The sequence below is a fragment of the Rhinatrema bivittatum genome, chromosome 7, assembly GCF_901001135.1.
Source record: "Rhinatrema bivittatum chromosome 7, aRhiBiv1.1, whole genome shotgun sequence".
Classification (NCBI taxonomy): domain Eukaryota; kingdom Metazoa; phylum Chordata; class Amphibia; order Gymnophiona; family Rhinatrematidae; genus Rhinatrema; species Rhinatrema bivittatum.
In genome coordinates, this window is record NC_042621.1 from 37,157,103 (window position 1) to 37,176,159 (window position 19,057).

Below are 19,057 nucleotides of genomic sequence, written 5' to 3' on the forward strand. Positions count from 1 at the left end.
CGGCTGGCAAGCTGTCAGTGTCTGCGAGGGAGAGGGAAGTGTTGGCCGGTTCTCGGGGGGGGGGGGGGGGGGGATGACACGTGCACGCTCACCTCTCACAGCTGTCATTCAGTGCGGGGGTGTCCGCAGCGGAGAGCCCACAGAGCGCGAACCGGGGTCTTCCCGCCGAGGCTAGAGTTGTCCCGGTGCATGTTGAGGCCCTCGGTGAGGGCCAGAGGGCACCTTTTAGGGGTCATCTGTGAATCCACATGGCTGCTATTTGGTGCCCCCTAATGGTTGGCGCCCCAGGTGACCACCTAGTTCACCAAATGGGATGACCCGGCCCTGAAAAAGTCTTTCAAAATGAACATTGAACATTTTTCTTGAACATTGCTAATTATTTTTTTAATTTCAAAACTACAACATTTTTAAAATAAAATATATTTATTTTAAAATATTTATAACCTGCTTCTCTATGGTTCAGGAGGGGAAAACTGGGGAGCAAACAAGTAACCAGTCTGAGTTGATGCATCCCTAACTCCCTGGGCAAACCCAAGGAGGAGGCCCTAAGGAGATGGGGAGAGGGTCTGGGGGCTGTTGAGGCCCAGGGTGTGCCTGCTGTGGGCAGAGGCATGGGACCACCACCGCTGGTTCTTTTGGTGGTGGATGGGATGGGATGGGGGAGGACAGGATGCTCCTCCCCAGTGGTGGCTGCTGCTTCTGCAGGGGTTGGGGCTGGGCCTCACCGCCATCGCCTACTCTAGTTTTATTTTCATCTGAAGAGGAGGATGATGCGGAGGAGTTGCTGTTATCTGTGAAGATAAAAGTAAGTGTGGGTCATTTGTGCTCACATGCTGCAGAGTATTATTTATTTAACATTTTTTTTTTTTCTATACCGACCTTCAAGGTTAAATACCATATCAGGTCGGTTTACATCGAACAGGATGCGCAAGATGACAGAGGAACTGCCTTTTGAGGGAGAGGTGAAGACAAAGGAAAATGGTAATAGGTATGGGACAACCCTGTCATCAAAGTACTGGCTTCCATACAGATAGGACATCAGATGACTGATGTGAGCGGATGTACATTGATGGAGGATACTATGTGCTAGAGGGTGAAGGTAAGAAATGCACGACAGGGTTGAGGTGTACGACAGGGTAGAGGTGTACGTATCAAGGCTGTTGAATTGTGATGCTACACGTTGTATTGGACTGAGGCCCTATTGTTTACATGGAAATCCATGTAGAAGTGGGAGTAAAGTCCCTGAAATTGTGCCAACTAGGCTAGGTGTCTTTCCTAAACAATTTCAGGATAGTGGAGCCTGTGGCAGTAACGAGTGAAGGACACTTACTGTAAGGTGAAGGCTGAGACCAAGTCTGGCAGAGTTGGGGCAATTAATGTGATACTTGACACAGAAAGAACATAGATGGAGCTAGATGACTATTCCCAGTTAGCCTGAGGAATATCTGACCTCCAGCCCCATCCCATTGAGCATGCAGCCAGTCCATCCAGTACTTCCACTTCAAGCACAGCTCTCGGGTCTTCTTCTTCAGGTCTTTGATCTATGGGGAGAAAAAGATAACCCCCATTAATAGTGCACTGTTGCTGTCAATGTGAGTGCCATACTGATATGCTACTATGGATTGTAATCTTTAAGACCTGAGTAGCTATAGGACATGCAACACCTCCCAAAAGGCCTCTCATCCATGACTTGACCATTCCAACCCTCCCCCTGCAAGTCTTCCTAGTTGCCTCCCCATGCATGACCTGACATTATCTACCCCTCCCCCCACCCCCACTAGCCCCTTAGTTGCCCCCATGCATGGTCTGACTTGCTCCACCCAATTACCTCCATTCTACTTACACCATGTGGGTAGGAGGCACCGCAATTGAATGTGGTATGCAGCTCACGCCAAGTGTTTTTATTCTGGTGTAGGTTCCGCCATGCCCCACACACAAAATATAGGTGTTCCTTCTTGGCCACCACCAGGGACACCAGCTGTTGGATGTCCCTGGTGATGAAATTGGGCTGCTGGGCAGGAGAAGGCATGATCAATGTCTAATGCCCTTGAAGTTCTGGAAGTTGTGTGTCGTTGAAGAAGGCATGTAACTCGCTTGCGCACATGGGCACGCGAGATGCATTATGCACGTGCCTATACATGGATGATATGCACAAGCTTGCATGCGGACATACGCACATCTTCTAAAAGTATGTGCATTATTTGGCACGCCATTGAACATGCCTTCGTTTTGCTGTATGCACCTACAAACACATATGTGTGCGCACGAATGCTCATTTTAAAGTCAGCCTGTATGGTTGGAAAAAGTTCAAATTGCTTTTGGCCACTAATCATACGGAGGAGGTGAAAACCAGTTATTTTGCCTTGCTGACAGCTTTAAATTCCTTAATACATCAGAGAACATAAAAAAATCTCTTTTTTGACTATAAATTTAATCTTTTTCAATATGGGAACAAATCGGGTATGATGCTGGCTTCTTTGATTAAGAAACAGGAGGGACAAAATGTTATAACGGCTGTTAGAAATCATACAGGAGCAATAGTCAACTCTAGGAATCAGATATATACTGTGTTCTTCAAATGTTTTCGGGAACTATATACTAAGAAGACAGTGAATCCAAATCTAATTCAACAATATCTGAATGATATACATCTGCCTCACTTAACAGAAGTACAGATAGACAGTCTAAATATACCTATTTCTGTATAATAAATTAAATTTAAAATTCAACAGGCTAAGCCTTATAAAGCCCCTGGCCCAGATGTATTTGGGGAAGAGTTTATAACTACTCATGGGTCAAGTGGCTACTCCATTGGCCGCTATGGATGAGCAATCCATAGATGCTGGGGCATTTCAATATGGCAACAATAAGGCATTAATTACTTTAAAACTTAAAGAAGGTAAGGATTTATGTAATTCTGAGTCATATAGGCCTTTTGTTCTCCTCAACTTCAATTTGAAATTACTTGCTAAGATTATGGCAGAAAGACTGGCTCCTATGCTCCCTAATTTGATCCCTGACTATTAGGTTGCCTTTATATGATACCGGTTATTTAAGTTAGCTGGATAGACATATCTGGCTAAATTAGATGGGATATTCAGCAGCATGGCTATGCTGCTGAATGTCCCTGTAGAAATTGCTGCTTAGATGGATGTCTTATCAGTCTAGGTTTAGAACTATCATTGAGCAGGTCTAACTTAGCTGGATAATTTACCCATCTAAGGTTGAATATAGCTACTTAGCTGGATAATTTATCCAGTTAAGTAGTGCTGCCCTGATCCGCCCCTTGCACCCCTACAACTTATCTGGCTAACCAGATAGCTGGATAAGTGACTTATCTGGCTATCTAGCAGCTACTGAATATAACTGAATATTCAGCAGCTACTAGATAGCTGGATAAATCCTACTTATCCAGCTATTTGGCATATGAATATTGACCTCCCCATGACTAACATATGGAAAATTTTAGCCTCTGTCAACTGTACAACTGACTAGTGGAATCTTTGGCCAGGATTCATCATTCTGTGCGGAAAGATGAAATCTGTGCTAAAGGGGGTGGGGGCGGGCAGGCGATAGCCCGCAGCTGATCGCACCACAGAGGTGCGATTTCTCCTGCTGTGGTGCTGCCGGCTGCAGGCTATCGCGGGCATAGTGCTACCGTAAAAGGTGGTGCTATTCCCCGCACTACTGTCGGTGATAATGTTCGAAACATTGCCAGCAGCGGTGCCGCCTCCGACTCTCTCTAACTCTGCCCCGACTTCTCCCCCCCCTAATTTTAATGTTACCGCCGCGAAAAGGTCCTTTTCGTGTGCGATAAGGGCCTTTTCACGTGCGATAGGGCCTTATCGCGTACGTTAGGCCCTAATGCTCGCGATAAGTGCTTAGAAAATAACCCCCTTTGTTTGTTAGCTTTGTTGCAGAGAAGGTGTTTGATCAAACTGATTGGAGTTACCTTTTTGTTGTTTTAGAAAAAGCGGGCATACAGGAAATGTTTTTGAAAATGATACCGTTACTATATCCTGACCCAAAAGCAGCTCTTTTGATTAATGGTGGATGGACGGAAGAGTTTGGTTTACAAAGAGTAACTCAACAGGGATGTCCCTTGTCCCCTCTTCTGTTTCTCCTTTCTCTTGATCCCTTATTAGGGTGGATTAAATACATAGATGAGATTCAAGGGGTCACCATGGGGCATTCTGAATTTAAAATTGCTGATTGTACAGATGATATTTTAGTTCATATCACCAATCCTGTTGGCTCTTTAGAAGCATTGATGGGAGAGTTTTCTTTATTTTGGTTTGTTCTCAGGTCTAAAGTTAAATCTAGACAAGTCAAGAGCCATTGGCACCTCTCCTTTAGTGATATCCCTGTGGAGTAGGATTTCCCCTTTCGTTGGTCCGAAGACTTTTTGATATCTAGGATTGTCCTTGCCACTGATTAAAAAAAACTGTATCAGCTTAATATACTGCCTTTGATTTCACAGACGGTCTAAATTGCAATATTGGTGATCCCTTCCTTTACCTTTGGTTGGCAGAGTCAGTCTGTTTAAGATGATCAGTTTTCCTAAATGGCTATATGAACTTTAGTTGCTCCCTTTGCATATTCTCAGAAAAGACCTTAAATTGTTATATAGTGTTATTTTCAAATTTCTGGGGCAAGGATGCAAGCCAAGGATGAATATAAATCAGCTAATGGGAGCTTGGGAGGACAGTGGTACAGGGTTCCTGGATTTGGAGAAATTCAAATGGGCATGTCAATTATATAATTTTAAGGATTGGCTTTGGGATACAACTCATTATACTCCAGTGGAAACTGAGAAACATTTAGTCTCCCCGCTTCATCTGCACTATCTTCTTCATGCCTTTTTATTAAATTACGGAAAACCTGGCAATGCCTTTGACAGATGCTGGGTTATTACTGCGAAATCTCCCTTTACTTACCAATTCAAGGACATCTGAATTTTTTGCTCAGTATAAGATTTTTAGTTCTTAGGCGCCTAAATGAATCACTCAGTTTCATCATGTGATCAACAATGATGGAACGATGCTGGCATTCCAAAACCTCCAACAATCTTTTGATTTGACATGTAAAGATTATTTTGCTTATTTACAAAAGGCATTATGTTACAAGTTTAGCTTCCTCTCATTTAAATGATATCTTTTGCACTAAGGTGGAAGAGTGCTTTTGAATTGAAGATTTTGAGAGGGTGATGATTTCTAGGCTGCTTAAATCCTTACTAACATCTAGGTCTATGGTTTGCTACTTGATAAATGGAAAAGAGATACAACATTTACTCTCACAGACTTGCAATTGTAATCTAGTTTTAAACATATTACAGTTCTTGTCGCTAATACTGGTCTGAGGGAAATGCCAGTGCCTGTTGCACCCATCGGTCGCAGACGGCTGTGACCTTTGCTGCTCACCTCTCTTTTCCCTGCTACAGCGATTCTCAAGGCCATGATGGCCTCAGCCTGCAGATGCCGCCTTGCTCGGCGTCCCTGAGACGGTGTGGACGATCCTGTCCACCAACTTGAGTTGGGGATTACTTAGGGCACGAGCTCGTGCGCCAGGCCCTCTCTTATTGACATCATGGCGGGAACCTCAGGGGCATCCCCTCCGCATGATGTCATCCGCTTGATGTATTTAACTCAGCCAGCCTAAGCTTCCTACGAGTTAGCAAGGACTTCCTTACTGCTTTTCCACTTCATTCGGAGATGCTTTGCTTCTCTACTCCTGAACTAGAACGCCTTAGGTACCTGCTCCTCGGGGGCCTTGCCACGTTCTGGTTGTCTGCTCCTCGGAGGGTCTTCCTGCCTGGAGATTCCTATTCAGAATATCTTGAGTTCAGCCTAGTGAATTCTACTTCTGCTTCTACCTCCTAGCTGAAGGAACCACCGGAGTACCCCGTGCCTCAGGCCACTACCATGCTCATTCCAGCTAACCTTCTACATTCTGGAGTAAGTCCCACACCTACTTCGCTCTGCTGACCTTCTGCACCTCTCTGGACTTCTACCTGCTGATCCTCGGCATATCTCGCACTGCGGGCCACTACCAGATCCCTCCAGAGAGTTACCATCAGGAGAAGACTTTCCTGGTGTACCCCGCTTTGCGGGCCACTACCGGGGATATCTGCATTGAGCTGCTTTACTACTTTGGACAGTATCTTCTCTCCATTCTGTGGGTATTTCCCACGATTCCAGTACAATAAAGTTGTCTCATCTCTGTCCATCTCTACTGAGGCCATGCCTACTGCAGTGAGTCCCCACAGGGCTCCTCCCTGTGGGTGGAACCAACTCTCACGACGGTCCAGGGTCCACAATCACACCAGATTATAACAGTGCCATGGATACAGATGTATGTCAGATGTCTAGGGGAAAGTTGGGACAAAGTTTCTGGACTTGCATTGCAATAGGCAAATTTTGGAATAGATTTTCTTTAATTCATCTCTGGGCTGAATATTTCCTTTCCCCCTGAAGAGATCCTACTTGATGAACCCCTATCCATTCAAGTGCAGGGTAAGGGGTCAGACTCCTTATCCATAAGGCCTGCCTTGTAGGGGAAGAGAGTATTCTCATAATGTGGAACTTTGATGATGCTTTTTCCTTCTGGATGTGGAGGATGCCTTTCATAAACTGATGTCAATGGAAAAAGTTGCAACTGGACAATCATTTAAACATATAGGTTCCTTTTGAGAGGTCAGGAGTGATAAATTCAGATATTCCCTGCCAGAGTTCATAGTAAATGACATAAATTTATGAATCTATTGAGTTTTCTTATGCCTGTAATGGGAATTTGTATTTTTAGCTGGCTCACCTTCCATTTTTTTATTTCTTGCCTTTTTTATTAAATTGTCTTTCTTCATTTTGGTTCTCTTTTCTGATTGAGCTCTGTCTGATACTCAGGTGGGGGGTTAGGAGGGAGGAGGTGTTGATTCTGCCCTGCTGTTTCTCACCAATACAACTTGGGGGTGAAAATGTTTAAAAATGTAATTACTGTCATTTTGTGCAGAGCATGTCAGAAACCACCACATGGTGCATGCTTGTTTGTTTGTATCATGGTTCTTTTAAACATAAATAACAGCACAAAAAAATACGATTTTAAAGCAAACAAATAGAGGCATTCCAAGAGCAGTATTCAGAGCTTGCCAAAACATGGGAGTAAAAGGCATCAGCAGTCGGAAACAGCCCACATCTTATTGAAAGCTACCCTGGGAAAAAAACTGTCCAACCCCCAACTTATTATCTCCCAAGTGCTTTGAAGAGAACAGGGGACATATTCGAGGGTTACTGCACCAATGTAATTTACACTTCCATCTTTAGTCAGATATCTTTGTGGATGACGTAAGGAAGCTATATTGGGTAGTTAAAGCTAATGATTAGAGTCACCCTGAAATGGGCTACTACATTGATGGAATGGAACCCAAACTCCACATGGAGGACTTTCTTCCAAGAATTAAAAAAAAATATGTTTTCTGACCCTCCCTCACCAAATACATACAGCAGAAAGGCTTCTGTGATTACAGCAGGGAATGGGCTCTGTTTTGTCATACGTCACCTGTTTTTGTCAACTTCAGAAGGATGTGGGATGGAACAATGAGCCATTGTGGCACTAATTCCAATTAGGAATAAAGGAAGAAATGAAAGATGAACTGACCTGGATTGAGCCCCTTTCCATCATGGAGAGAAGCAAGGAATTTTGAACTGGTCACGCCTCCCCTGAAGAATTTTTCTGTAGAATCCAATAGATAAGGTGCACCAGAGCTGATGCACATCTGTATTTCTTCCTCCTGGGATCCAATCACAGCCGGTGTAACTCCACAGCTACAACCGTGACCCCGGTCCCTCTGCATGGCTTTAGAAACTTGGGACATTTTGTGGCACAATGGGACACCTTTCCAAAAAATAATCTGACCACCCGAAGAGAAAGTCCTCGAGCATCTGCTGACCTATGGGATACAACCTTTTCTCGAAACAGTGGCGGCAGAGATCGGGTGGAAAGGATCAGCTCTGCAGTACAATCATAGGTGGCCTAAATCTGACAATGAGAGCATTTTAAACAGATGGAACAGCTGGAGAAAATTTGAAAAGCTTGTATTCAGGAAGTAGAGGAAATAAAGAAGACACTAATCCTTCCAAATGGATAAACTGGATGTAGCAGTTCCATAGCCAATCTGGTTGAAACAGTCCAGGGCCTGCAAGAAGGGCTGCTATCAGAGCCTGAAGAGGTTAGCACAGGAAATTGTCCCGAGTATAACCTTTGCAGGAGGAGCCTTTGTGCTGGTAAAAAAGAAAGTTTGCTGATAAGGGGCCAGCCATACTGGGAACGACACCAAAATGGATTTGCAACATGGAATTGTTACAGGACACATCCGACCAACATGGAAGCAAGGAAGAGCAAAGGTACACCAAGATGGGAGTCAGAAGAAGGATTAACCCACTTTTTCTCACACCAAACCTGAAAGATATTATAGTTACTCCCATACCTTGGTCTGACCACCATAAAATTCACTTTTCTTTTAATATAGATTACAACAAGCATATAATCAGAAAACAGTCTATGATACAAAAGAGAAAATTCATTAGCTCAGACTCCTTTGTAGAGGCAGTTATATCCAATTTACCAATTACCATATCTTCAAATATAGATGATTCATTAACAAACTGGAACTCAGCTATCATATCAACATTAGATACAATCCCCCCCTTAAACAACTTCAGTTAAATAACCATAAAAGGAAATCAAATGCCCCCTGGTACACTAAATCCTTACACTCTTTTAAAACACTCCTTAGAAAATTAGAACGAAAATGGCGACGCAATAGAACCATCGAATCAAAAAATGCATATCGCTGTACCTTACGCCGTTATAATAAGGAAATAAATCAAACCAAAAAACTCTACTATGCGAAAATAATCTCCAAAGCTAATGGAAATCCTAACACTTTGTTTAGCATTGTAAAAACATTAATTACTCCTCACAATGAAAATTATCGACTATGATGCTAACTTCTGCAATAAAATTGCTAACCACTTCAAAACAAAAGTAACCAATATCTCTACAGAATTCTCACAATTGCCCTATCCCACATGCATTAATAACCTAGTTATCAATGGTCTGAATTTACCCCTATACTTGAAAACACCATCCTAACTATAATTAATAGACAAAAACCTTCAAACTCATTTATCAACCCTTGCTCCGGAGCTCTTTTCAAAGCCATCAGTCAACACGCTTGTACCTTTCTTTGTTCGTTAGTTAATCAATCCTTAGAAACAGGACAACTCCAACACAGTTTGAAAAAAACTTCCATTTTGCCAGTCATGAAAACAAAAACAAAAGACATAGCTGACCTCAAACTATAGACCTATTACCTCTCTAGCTAAACTAATTGAGTCTGCAGTTCTACGTCAACTTTCCGACTTTCTATCTGAAAACAATATTCTTCACATCAATCAACATGGACTCAGAAAGGGATACTCTACTGAAACACTTCTTCTAGCCTCATTTGATACATTATTTCATGCTTTTGACTCTTATACAGATTACATAATAGTCTTTCTAGATATTTCAGCAGCATTCGACACGGTTGACCATCAAATACTCATTTCAGGTCTCAAAGCTATAGGCATTACAGGAACAGTCCTAAATTGGTTTTCATCTTTTCTCACTGATCGTCCTCAACAAGTTAACATTAATCATCAATCCTCCATTCCATACACAATTCCGTCCGGCATCCCTCAAGGCTCATCACTATCCCCCATACTATTTAACATATATCTTCTCCCGCCATGTCACATTCTATCCTCTCTTAATCTACAATTCAAAATTTATGCAGATGATATACAATTTCTTGTTCCCTATAAAACATCCTGGTCTGCTACATTATCTATGGTCTCACTTTATCTATCTACTATCAACTCCTGGCTTTCTCACAATTGTCTAAAACTGAATCCATCTAAAACTAAAGTCGTTCATCTAACATCCATTTCAGATACGTCAATTGGTCCACCTTCACATCTGACAATTAACGGTATATCGATTCCAATAACACACTATGCCACAAATCTTGGAGTAATCATAAACACAGATTTATCAATGAAACAACATATTTCCTCCCTAACAAAAAAATCATTCTACAAATTGCAACTCTTAAAACGTCTCCGCCCTCTTCTCTTTCACCATGATTTCAGAACTATTCTTCAGTCTTTAATTTTTTTCTGGCTTAGACTACTGTAATGCTCTTTACTTAGGTTTACCCGATTCCTCAATCTATCCTCTACAATTAGTTCAAAACAGTGCAGCTCGTATATTATCCGGTATTTCTCTCCACAACCACATCACCCCCACTTTACAATTTCTCCATTGGTTACCTATAAAATTCAGGATAAAGTATAAAGTACTCTCTATCATTCATGGTTTAATACACAGTACCTCTTCCACTTGGCTCTGTTCTCTACTTTGTATCTACAAACCCACTCAACATTTACGATCACTATCACAAAACTTACTAGACATTCCATCACCTCGACAAGCTAGATTAGATATTACCAAAAAGAGAGTGTTCTCTGTAGCGGGACCCTCCCTCTGGAATTCTTTACCTAACCCTCTTCATTTCAAAAAATCCCTGAAAACATACCTTTTTCAACTTGCATTTAATATTCCATCAACTCATCCCACTTTCACCACTCAATTCTCTTCCACCTTCTCTCCATCCTTATGATACTTGCTTAGATGACCCATTTTTTTTTTAATTCTTTATTTTCAGTTTTAAAACTTTTTCCAAGATTTAAACTCTTTACAGAAAAATTGATGTCTAATACATAGAAATCTAAAATAACGAAAAACATCTAAAGTTCAAATGACATCTTAATGCATTTTAGACATCATGATTATAGGATAATAAGGAGATAACAACTAAAGCATTTTACAAGAAATTAATACAACATTATTCCTATTTGTGACTAATTAACTGGGCAATACGTGGAACCCCTTCTCATTCTACTCCAAAACTGCTGCTGATACCTGTGGGGAGTGAGCAACCAAAAACTCTTTTAACTGTTTAGGCTCTAGGAAAATATAATTATTGCTGTTATAGAGTATGCAAGCCCTGCAGGGGTATTTTAAGGTAAAACGGGCCCCAATCTTAATTAATTATGGTTTCCCCATCTGGGTCTATCCGGATGTGGTAAAACCGACACAACAACGTCGAAAGGAATTCTTATCATTGAGAGCAGATTTAATTAAGATTGGGGCCCGTTTTACCTTAAGATGACCCATTTTTATTCAAAATCAGAATCACCTCGTCCTCCCCCGTCCCCTTCTCTTATTTAGAGAATTCCTCTCACACTTACCTTTACCTCCTCTTTCCCCCTCTTCTCTCCCCCCCCCCCCCCCCCCGTTCTTCCTCTTAAACAAACCTATGGCACAGCATCTTTTCTTTTAATAAGATTTTGTTTAATGCTAGTAATCTATCTAGCTATATACCAATTTATGTATTTTTATTTCCAATTTTTAATTTGTTTGTTTTTTATACTTCTGTAAACCGTTTTTTGCAAAATTTATTTTAAAAAGCGGTATATACATACTTTTAAATAAATAAAATAAAATTATCAGATTCCATTCTCCCCTTCCCCCCTCGGGGGTTGTTTGTGCTAGATAGACAGAAGGACAGCTTTGCACCCATGTAGGGTGCCATCGGAAGATGAATGAGTCTATCCTCTATAGCAGGGGTCCGGAACCTATGGCTCTTTTGATGGCTGCATCTGGCTCGCAGACAAATCTTTAATAAAAAAGTTAAAATCTAACAAAATCCCCCACCCTCCTGACGCCCCCCAAGACCTCCAAAATTAATTTACTACAACCCCCACCCTCCTGACCCTCCCAAGACCTGCCAAAAGTCCCTGGTGGTCCAGCGGGGTCCAGGAGTGGTCCGGGAGCGATCTCCTGGACTTGGGCTGTCGGCTGCCAGTAGTCAAAATGGCGCCGACGGCCCTTTGCCCTCACACTATGTCACTGGGGTCGACCAATGGCCGCGGTAGCCCCTGTGACATAGTAAGGGCAAAGGGCCGTCGGCTGCCAGTAATCAAAATGGCGTCAACGGCCCTTTGCCCTTACTATGTCACAGGGGCTACCACTGCCATTGGTCGACCCCAGTGACATAATGAGGGCAAAGGGCCGTCGGCGCCATTTTGACTACTGGCAGATGACAGCCCAAGTTCAGGAGATCGCTCCCAGATCCCCGCTGGACCACCAGGGACTTTTGGCAGGTCTTGGGGGGGGGGGTCAGGAGGGTGGGGGTTGTAGTACATAAATTTTGGAGGTCTTGGGGGGCGTCAGGAGGGTGGGGGGTTGTAGTAAATTAATTTTGGAGGTCTTGGGGGGCATCAGGAGGGTGGGGGTTTTTGTTAGATTTTTACTTTTTTTATTAAAGATTTGTCTGCGAGCCCTGGACCCCCGCTGGATCACAGGGACGTTTGGCAGGTCTTGGGGGGGGGGAGGGTTAGGAGGATGGGGGGTTGTAGTAAATTAATTTGGCAGGTCTTGGGGGCATCAGGAGAGTAGGGGGTTATAGTAAATTAATTTGGTAGGTCTTGGGGGAGTCAGGAGGGTGGGGGGTTGTAGTTTGTATGGCTCTCACAGAATTACATTTTAAAATATGTGGCGTTCATGGCTCTCTCAGCCAAAAAGGTTCCCGACCCCTGCTCTATAGGAAATGCATAGAACTTCTGGCAGAGGCTTCTATTACATTGACAGCTTCTCTTTTTGGAAGAAGCTGACAAGCTGACAGCTAGGCAAGGGTGTGATTGGGCTGGACACAATCTTCTATATTGTGTTTCCAGGCAGAGTTTGGCTATTTGATCTTTAAAGTTGTAACTTAAGGTTTCTTACCTCATCATAATTGAAGAGTCCAATCAAGAGGCTGACAATGGTTACAGCTGAGTTTATGAAAGTCTTGTAGTTGGAAACACTCCATCCAAACACTAAGTTACACTAGACAAAAATTAGAGCAAGTTAGTCTATAGAAGGAGAATAGCACAAAACAGAACCAGGACCTTTTCCCTTAATATTTCCCATATAAAAAAAGAATATTCAAATTCTGATAGCAACACAAACTCCCTCCATTACAAGACACTTTGATGTAACATAAAACCTCTCTATTAAACCTTTGATGTAAATCAACCTGTCTGTATAAATCCTACCATACTGCTTGTCATGTGTCACTAGTGGTAGTGCACTACCATTCTCATGCCTCAAGGCACACTGCAGACTGTGGCCCTCAGCACTGGCACACTGCTCTCCCTATGTCCCCTGTCAGTGATGCACTGATCTCTTTGTGGCAACTGGCATAGGTGTGCTGCTTTCCCTCTGCCACTGGTGCTGATACACTGCTGTTCCTATGACCCCCTAGTCCCAGCTTTGCTGTTTTCCCTATGCCCACATTGCTGCCATAACACTGTCCCTGTGCATCTCAATGCTGGCACATCACTATTTCTGTGGCCCCTAGTACCAGGGCCAGCTTAAACATCAGGCAGACTAGACGGTTGTCTAGGGCATCAGTTTCTGAGGGTGGCAAAGAACAGCAACAGCAACAGCAAAACAATAGATCCTGAAAGTCTCCTAAATTCAAAGAACCATCAGTGCTTTTAATCTCTTTGTCTTCACATCTTTTGTGCACACAAATAAACAGCCATACCAAATACTGCTTTTCACCATGGCTGTATTTATTTTTGTGTTTTATGTTTTAAGTGATTTGACTCACTTTCAATGTAATTTTCAAACATCCTGCATTATTTATGCTGCAAATACATACATACTAGCTTTTAAAGTGAACTTATGTATGTTTGCTTTGAAGATTATCCCACCAAATCTGCCCTGCACATAGTTACACCTATTGTTTGATTCACACAAAACTTTCCTGAAAATTTACCTGCATATAGTCACATGTTTTTCCATCAATAAACAGGCTGAATTAGCCACTACAAGTGGGTGATGTCATTCGGCATCTCTCCTAACTTCTGAGCGTGTGCGGGAGTTGCCTTATGTGCTGACTCAATCATTTTTGTCCAAGCACTGCACAAACATATGCTCAGTCTCTCCATATATATATATATATTTTTTTTTTTTTAAATCCTTTAACATTATTCTCTCTCATTATTCTCTTCAGTTTTCCTAGTTTTAGTTGCTTTGCTGCATTACAACACCAAAGAACTCTTCAGTGATTAAAAAAAACCAAAACCAAACTTTTGCCTCCTTATAATGGCAACTTGTACACAGGGGATCCAAGATGGCAGATCTGTGAAGACACTGGTGAGCGGGGCTCCGTCGGATCTCAATTTCTTGCAAGATGCCGCATTCTGTGAGGAAACGGAGAGCACGGGAGCGTGAGTCCATGACCGCTCCCATGACCCTTCAAGCTATAGGGCCGATGGATGCCCATGAGGTCTGGGAGGTTATCGCCTCATGAGTGGGCTTGCAGCGAGGTGAGCAGGAGGAACTGCCGCCCTGCAGGATCTACTAACATTTCTGTCCCTGGAGTATGGAAGGGCCCCGGATAACCCAGCAGAGGTCCGTTTCTCCAGTTATCCCCGTGGACCATCGGCGGGTGAAATGGGGGAAAGGAGTAATATGGACTTGGAGTACTAGAGTCCTATTGGGGCTATGGTAGGAGCCCCGAAGAGCTCATGTCGACTCCAGGGAAGCTGCTGACTTTTCACAGCCAAATGGGGAGGAAATTGAACTGCCTGTTGTGACCAGAAAAGATTTGGTAAGGCCTGAAGTAATTTCATTAGAATCTATCTGGGAAGCGATCCAAATTTTGAATGAAAATGTATTTCAACAGTTAAAACCTGTAGCAGATATAATTAAAAATATGGACACCAGACTAAAAATAGTGGAAAATTCTGTTAAAGAAAATAGGAAAGCTTGTTTTTCCTTGAAGGAAGAAATTAAGGCTGTCTCTAATATAGCTCAGAGTGTTATAAAAGAAAATAAATTATTATCCAACAAGATGGAACAGCTTGAGAATCAGAGTAAAAGCAAGAATCTTAGGTTTATAAATTTCCCTAAAGATCCTTTAATAACACCTAAGGACATGTGGAAGAAAGACTTATTAGAGATATTAAAAATACCTGAACAGACTATACCTCTGGTTTCCAGAATTTATTATTTTCCTCCATTCAAAAAGAATATTACATCTCAAAACGGCCTACAAGTCTTGACACCTATGATCTCGGATTTGGACATTACAAGAATACTAGAAACAACTCAAAGAGAACAGGTCAAACCTTCAACCTTAATGGTTTCCTTTTTATTGGAATCCGACAAGGAGTGGATTTTGAAAATGTTCTTCCGACATCGTCAAGAAACATTTTTGGACTTGAAAGTCAGTGTTTTCCCAGATCTGGCTAGGGCAACACAGCTGAGAAGGAAACAATTTCTTCAAATGCGGCCTCAGGTTTTGCAAATTGGTGCTCTTTTCCTATTAAAATTCCCATACAAATGCATGATTAAATATAAAAATTCTACATATATTTTTTATATTCCCTCTCAACTTAATAATTTCTTGAAAAATAAAGAGATATCTGTAATCACCTCATCCCCAGTAGCTGTGGAATAGCGCTAATTAATTTGCGGCCGAATTCGAACATGTATTAATACCTCCTGCCAGACGCCATATCCTATATATGTTATTATTCCTGTGGTTGTGATTGCATCCCAAGTGGGGGAATAGATATGCAGAAGCCTTGTTTACTTTAAGTTATGTATTTCTATCCTTTTTTTTCAAATATGTACTCTGCTTGCAAATTCAAGTTATTATTCTTGAAAATGTAATGTATAATATTCATAAATAAAATAAAAAAATGGCGACAAGAAGAAAACCACAGTGACTCGGTGAATGAGTTCAAAACTCCATCTGTGGTAAGGTGATGTCCCTCACAGAATGTTATCATTGCCTGGATCCAGACCATGACTAGGCAAATCATTAAGCTTTCTTTGAAACCTTGGTAGTTTAAAGGAGCTCATTACCTGTATTAATTGCATCAAGGCCTGAGCATTGTACATAGGACACTGTCACCAGAGAAAAGGAGTTCCAGCAGGTATGCCTTTAAATAGGCCCCCGTGATGTCATCAATGTGCGTCCTCACCTTTCTCCGCGTCACAGCCCATGTCTCAAGATATTCTACGAGGAGGCGGAGAGTAACGAGGGTACTGCCGCACATGGCCTCTGATGCAGGAAAACATTACCGACCCGTGGGTCATTGTGCATTTTAGCGCATGCCCTCACAATAACATTGAGAGCCGCTATAACTATCCAATCCCATACTCGCATCCCCATGGTCCATACCCTCAAGGAAGAACAGAGACATAAAAGTGGATGTAAAGGCCGCAGCTTTATTGTCAATATTATTAACATAACTACTTATTTCATAAGCCACCTGAAAGCTATTGATACAAATTGTTTCTGATCTGTACTGTCTGCCATTTTGCCTAGCAAGACAACTATCATGCCTGACACCCTCGCCCCCCCCCCCCCCCCCCCGCCATGCTTTCCAAGCAAGGGTGCCACCCCAGGATGACATAATTTAGCTCACCGGCTCATGTACTCTGCCATTAGCATGAGTTAGTGAATATTTATTTTATTTATTATTTTATTTAAAAGGTTTTATATACCGACATTCATCAATGATATCACATCGGTTCACAGCGTAACATAAAACTAGTGCCTGTAGCGGCGCTTTACATCGAACAAGTTTAACATAATACAATTAGAAAATATTGAAACATAATAACTAGAAAGTAAAGGGAAAGGTGGGGGAAAAAGAATTAAACTAAAATTAAAATAACATGTTTACAAAAGGGTAAAAGAAGATAAAAGGGGGGGGGAAGTGACAGCAGAAAAAAGTTAGATTAATAAATTATTGTAGGGAAAAGTGACAGAGGAATTATTGAAGGGAAAAGTGACAGAAGAATAAAGGTAGATGAAAATTATTGTAGGCAAAAATTGCAAGTATATACATTATGTACAATAATAGGGATTATCATAATTTAACATATGTGCAGGGTAAGGGGTGAAGGTAAGGAGAAGGGAGGGGAGAAGGGGTAGGAGAGGGGGTAGGGTGACATAAAAGGGAGAGAGGGGAGGTGGGTGTATGCTTTTAGTGGTAAGCCAGGTCGAAGAGGGAACAGAGATGAGGGGAACATAGATGAGAGCAAGGAGAAGTTATGTGTATGCTTTGGTAAAGAGCCAGGTCTTAAGCATACGCTTGAATGTTTTAGAGCATTCTTCTTGTCGAAGTTCGACTGGCATTGTGTTCCAGAGGATTGGCCCGGCGATCGATAATGCACGGGCTCTCGTGGAGGTTAATTTGTAGAGTTTAGGCGAGGTGGTGGGCATGGTGGCGAGGTGAATGTGTCTAGTGGGTTTATTAGATTGGTGAAATCGGATGGTGTCATTAAACCAATTCATTTCGGGATTGTACAAGGCCTTATGAACGAGAGAGAGAGCTTTATATTGTATGCGGGAGGCTATGGGGAGCCAATGTAGATCTTTTAGGACCGGTGTGATATGATCGTGTCTGTGTGTGTTGGTCAAAATCCGGGCTGTAGTGTTTTGTAGTATTTGAAGGGGGTGGATGGCGTTATTCGGTAGTCCGAGGAGGAGGGAATTACAATAGTCGATTTTGGCAAAGATTATAGTTTGTAGGACTGTACGGAAGTCAGGGGGATGAAGTAGAGGTTTAAGTTTCTTAAGGGTGTGAAGTTTAAAGAATCCATCCTTTAGTATATTACTGATGAATTTCTTAAGTGTGAAGTGACCATCAAGAATGATTCCCAGATCACGGACTTGTTGGGCAAATGGGATGTTTGAAAGAGGGGAGGGGTTCAGTTGGTTTTGGGGTGAGATAAGCATGATTTCAGTTTTAGTGGTATTCAGAGCTAAGTGGATGGAGGATAGGAGATTGTTTATGGAATGGAGAGTATTTTTCCAGATATCCATGGTTTTCGAAAGAGAGTCAGTAATAGGGATGAGCAACTGAACGTCGTCAGCGTATATATAGTGAGGGAGGTTGAGGCTGGAAAGGAGGTAACAGAGGGGTAAGATGTAGATATTGAAAAGGGTTGAGGAGAGGGATGAACCTTGTGGGACACCTTGCTTGAGGGGTATGGCCTTGGAAACATGGTTTCCTAGCTGAATTTTGAAATTTCTGTTACTGAGGTAGGAGTTGAACCAATTGAGGGCAACCCCTGTGATGCCAATTTCAGTTAACCGCTGTAGGAGAATGGAGTGGCTGATGGTATCAAATGCAGAGGAGATATCAAGAAAGGCAAGAATATAAGATTGTCCTTTCTCGAAACCTTTGAGTATATGGTCTGACAGAGAGAGTAAAAGAGTCTCAGTGCTGTGAGATTTCCGAAAACCATACTGAGCAGGTGCTAGGATGTGGTTGTCATCGAGGTATTCAGTAAGTTGTTTGTTAACGGTTTTTTCAAGGAGTTTGGAAATGAAAGGGAGATTGGAGATAGGGCGGTAGTTGGCTAGATCAGAGGGGTCTAGTTTAGGTTTTTTTAGTATAGGTTTGACGATTGCCTGTTTGAGGGGGACAGGTACCTGTCCAGAATTAATGGACAGGTTGATGATATTTGTTAAGGGTTTAGCAATAAGGTTAGGTATTGAGAGAAGATGTTTGGTGGGAATTGTGTCAGTTGGATGGGAGGAGGGTTTGGCTTTTTTAATAAGAATTTCTATTTCTAGTGTAGAGGTGCATTCTAGAGAAGATAGAATATTAGTGTTGTTTCTAGTCTTGATTTGGTTGCAGTCAGGTTCCAATTGTTGGATGGGAGTGGATGATGCAATGGTGAACTTGGATGTCAGCTTGTCTATTTTGGTTTGGAAAAATGTGGCAAGTTCTTCACATTTAGATTTGGCTATGTCGTCTGGGACGTCAGAAGCTGCTGACTTGGTGAGAGAATTAACGTACTCGTATAGCACTTTAGGATTGTATTGGAATTGGTGTATTTTGTTGGCGAAGAAATCTCGTTTGGTGTTGTTAAGTTTTTC

The 19,057-nt window shown here is 42.1% G+C and overlaps 1 protein-coding gene across 1 annotated transcript in view; it reads right to left on the bottom strand.

Moving 5' to 3' along the window:
- PKD1L3 (polycystin 1 like 3, transient receptor potential channel interacting) overlaps positions 1-19,057 on the bottom strand; it is a 305,810-nt gene that overhangs the window by 50,238 nt on the left and 236,515 nt on the right. The window contains exon 25 of the mRNA XM_029610662.1: positions 12,886-12,987. Coding sequence (XP_029466522.1) covers positions 12,886-12,987 — 102 coding nt within the window. The remainder of the gene's footprint in view (positions 1-12,885; positions 12,988-19,057) is intronic.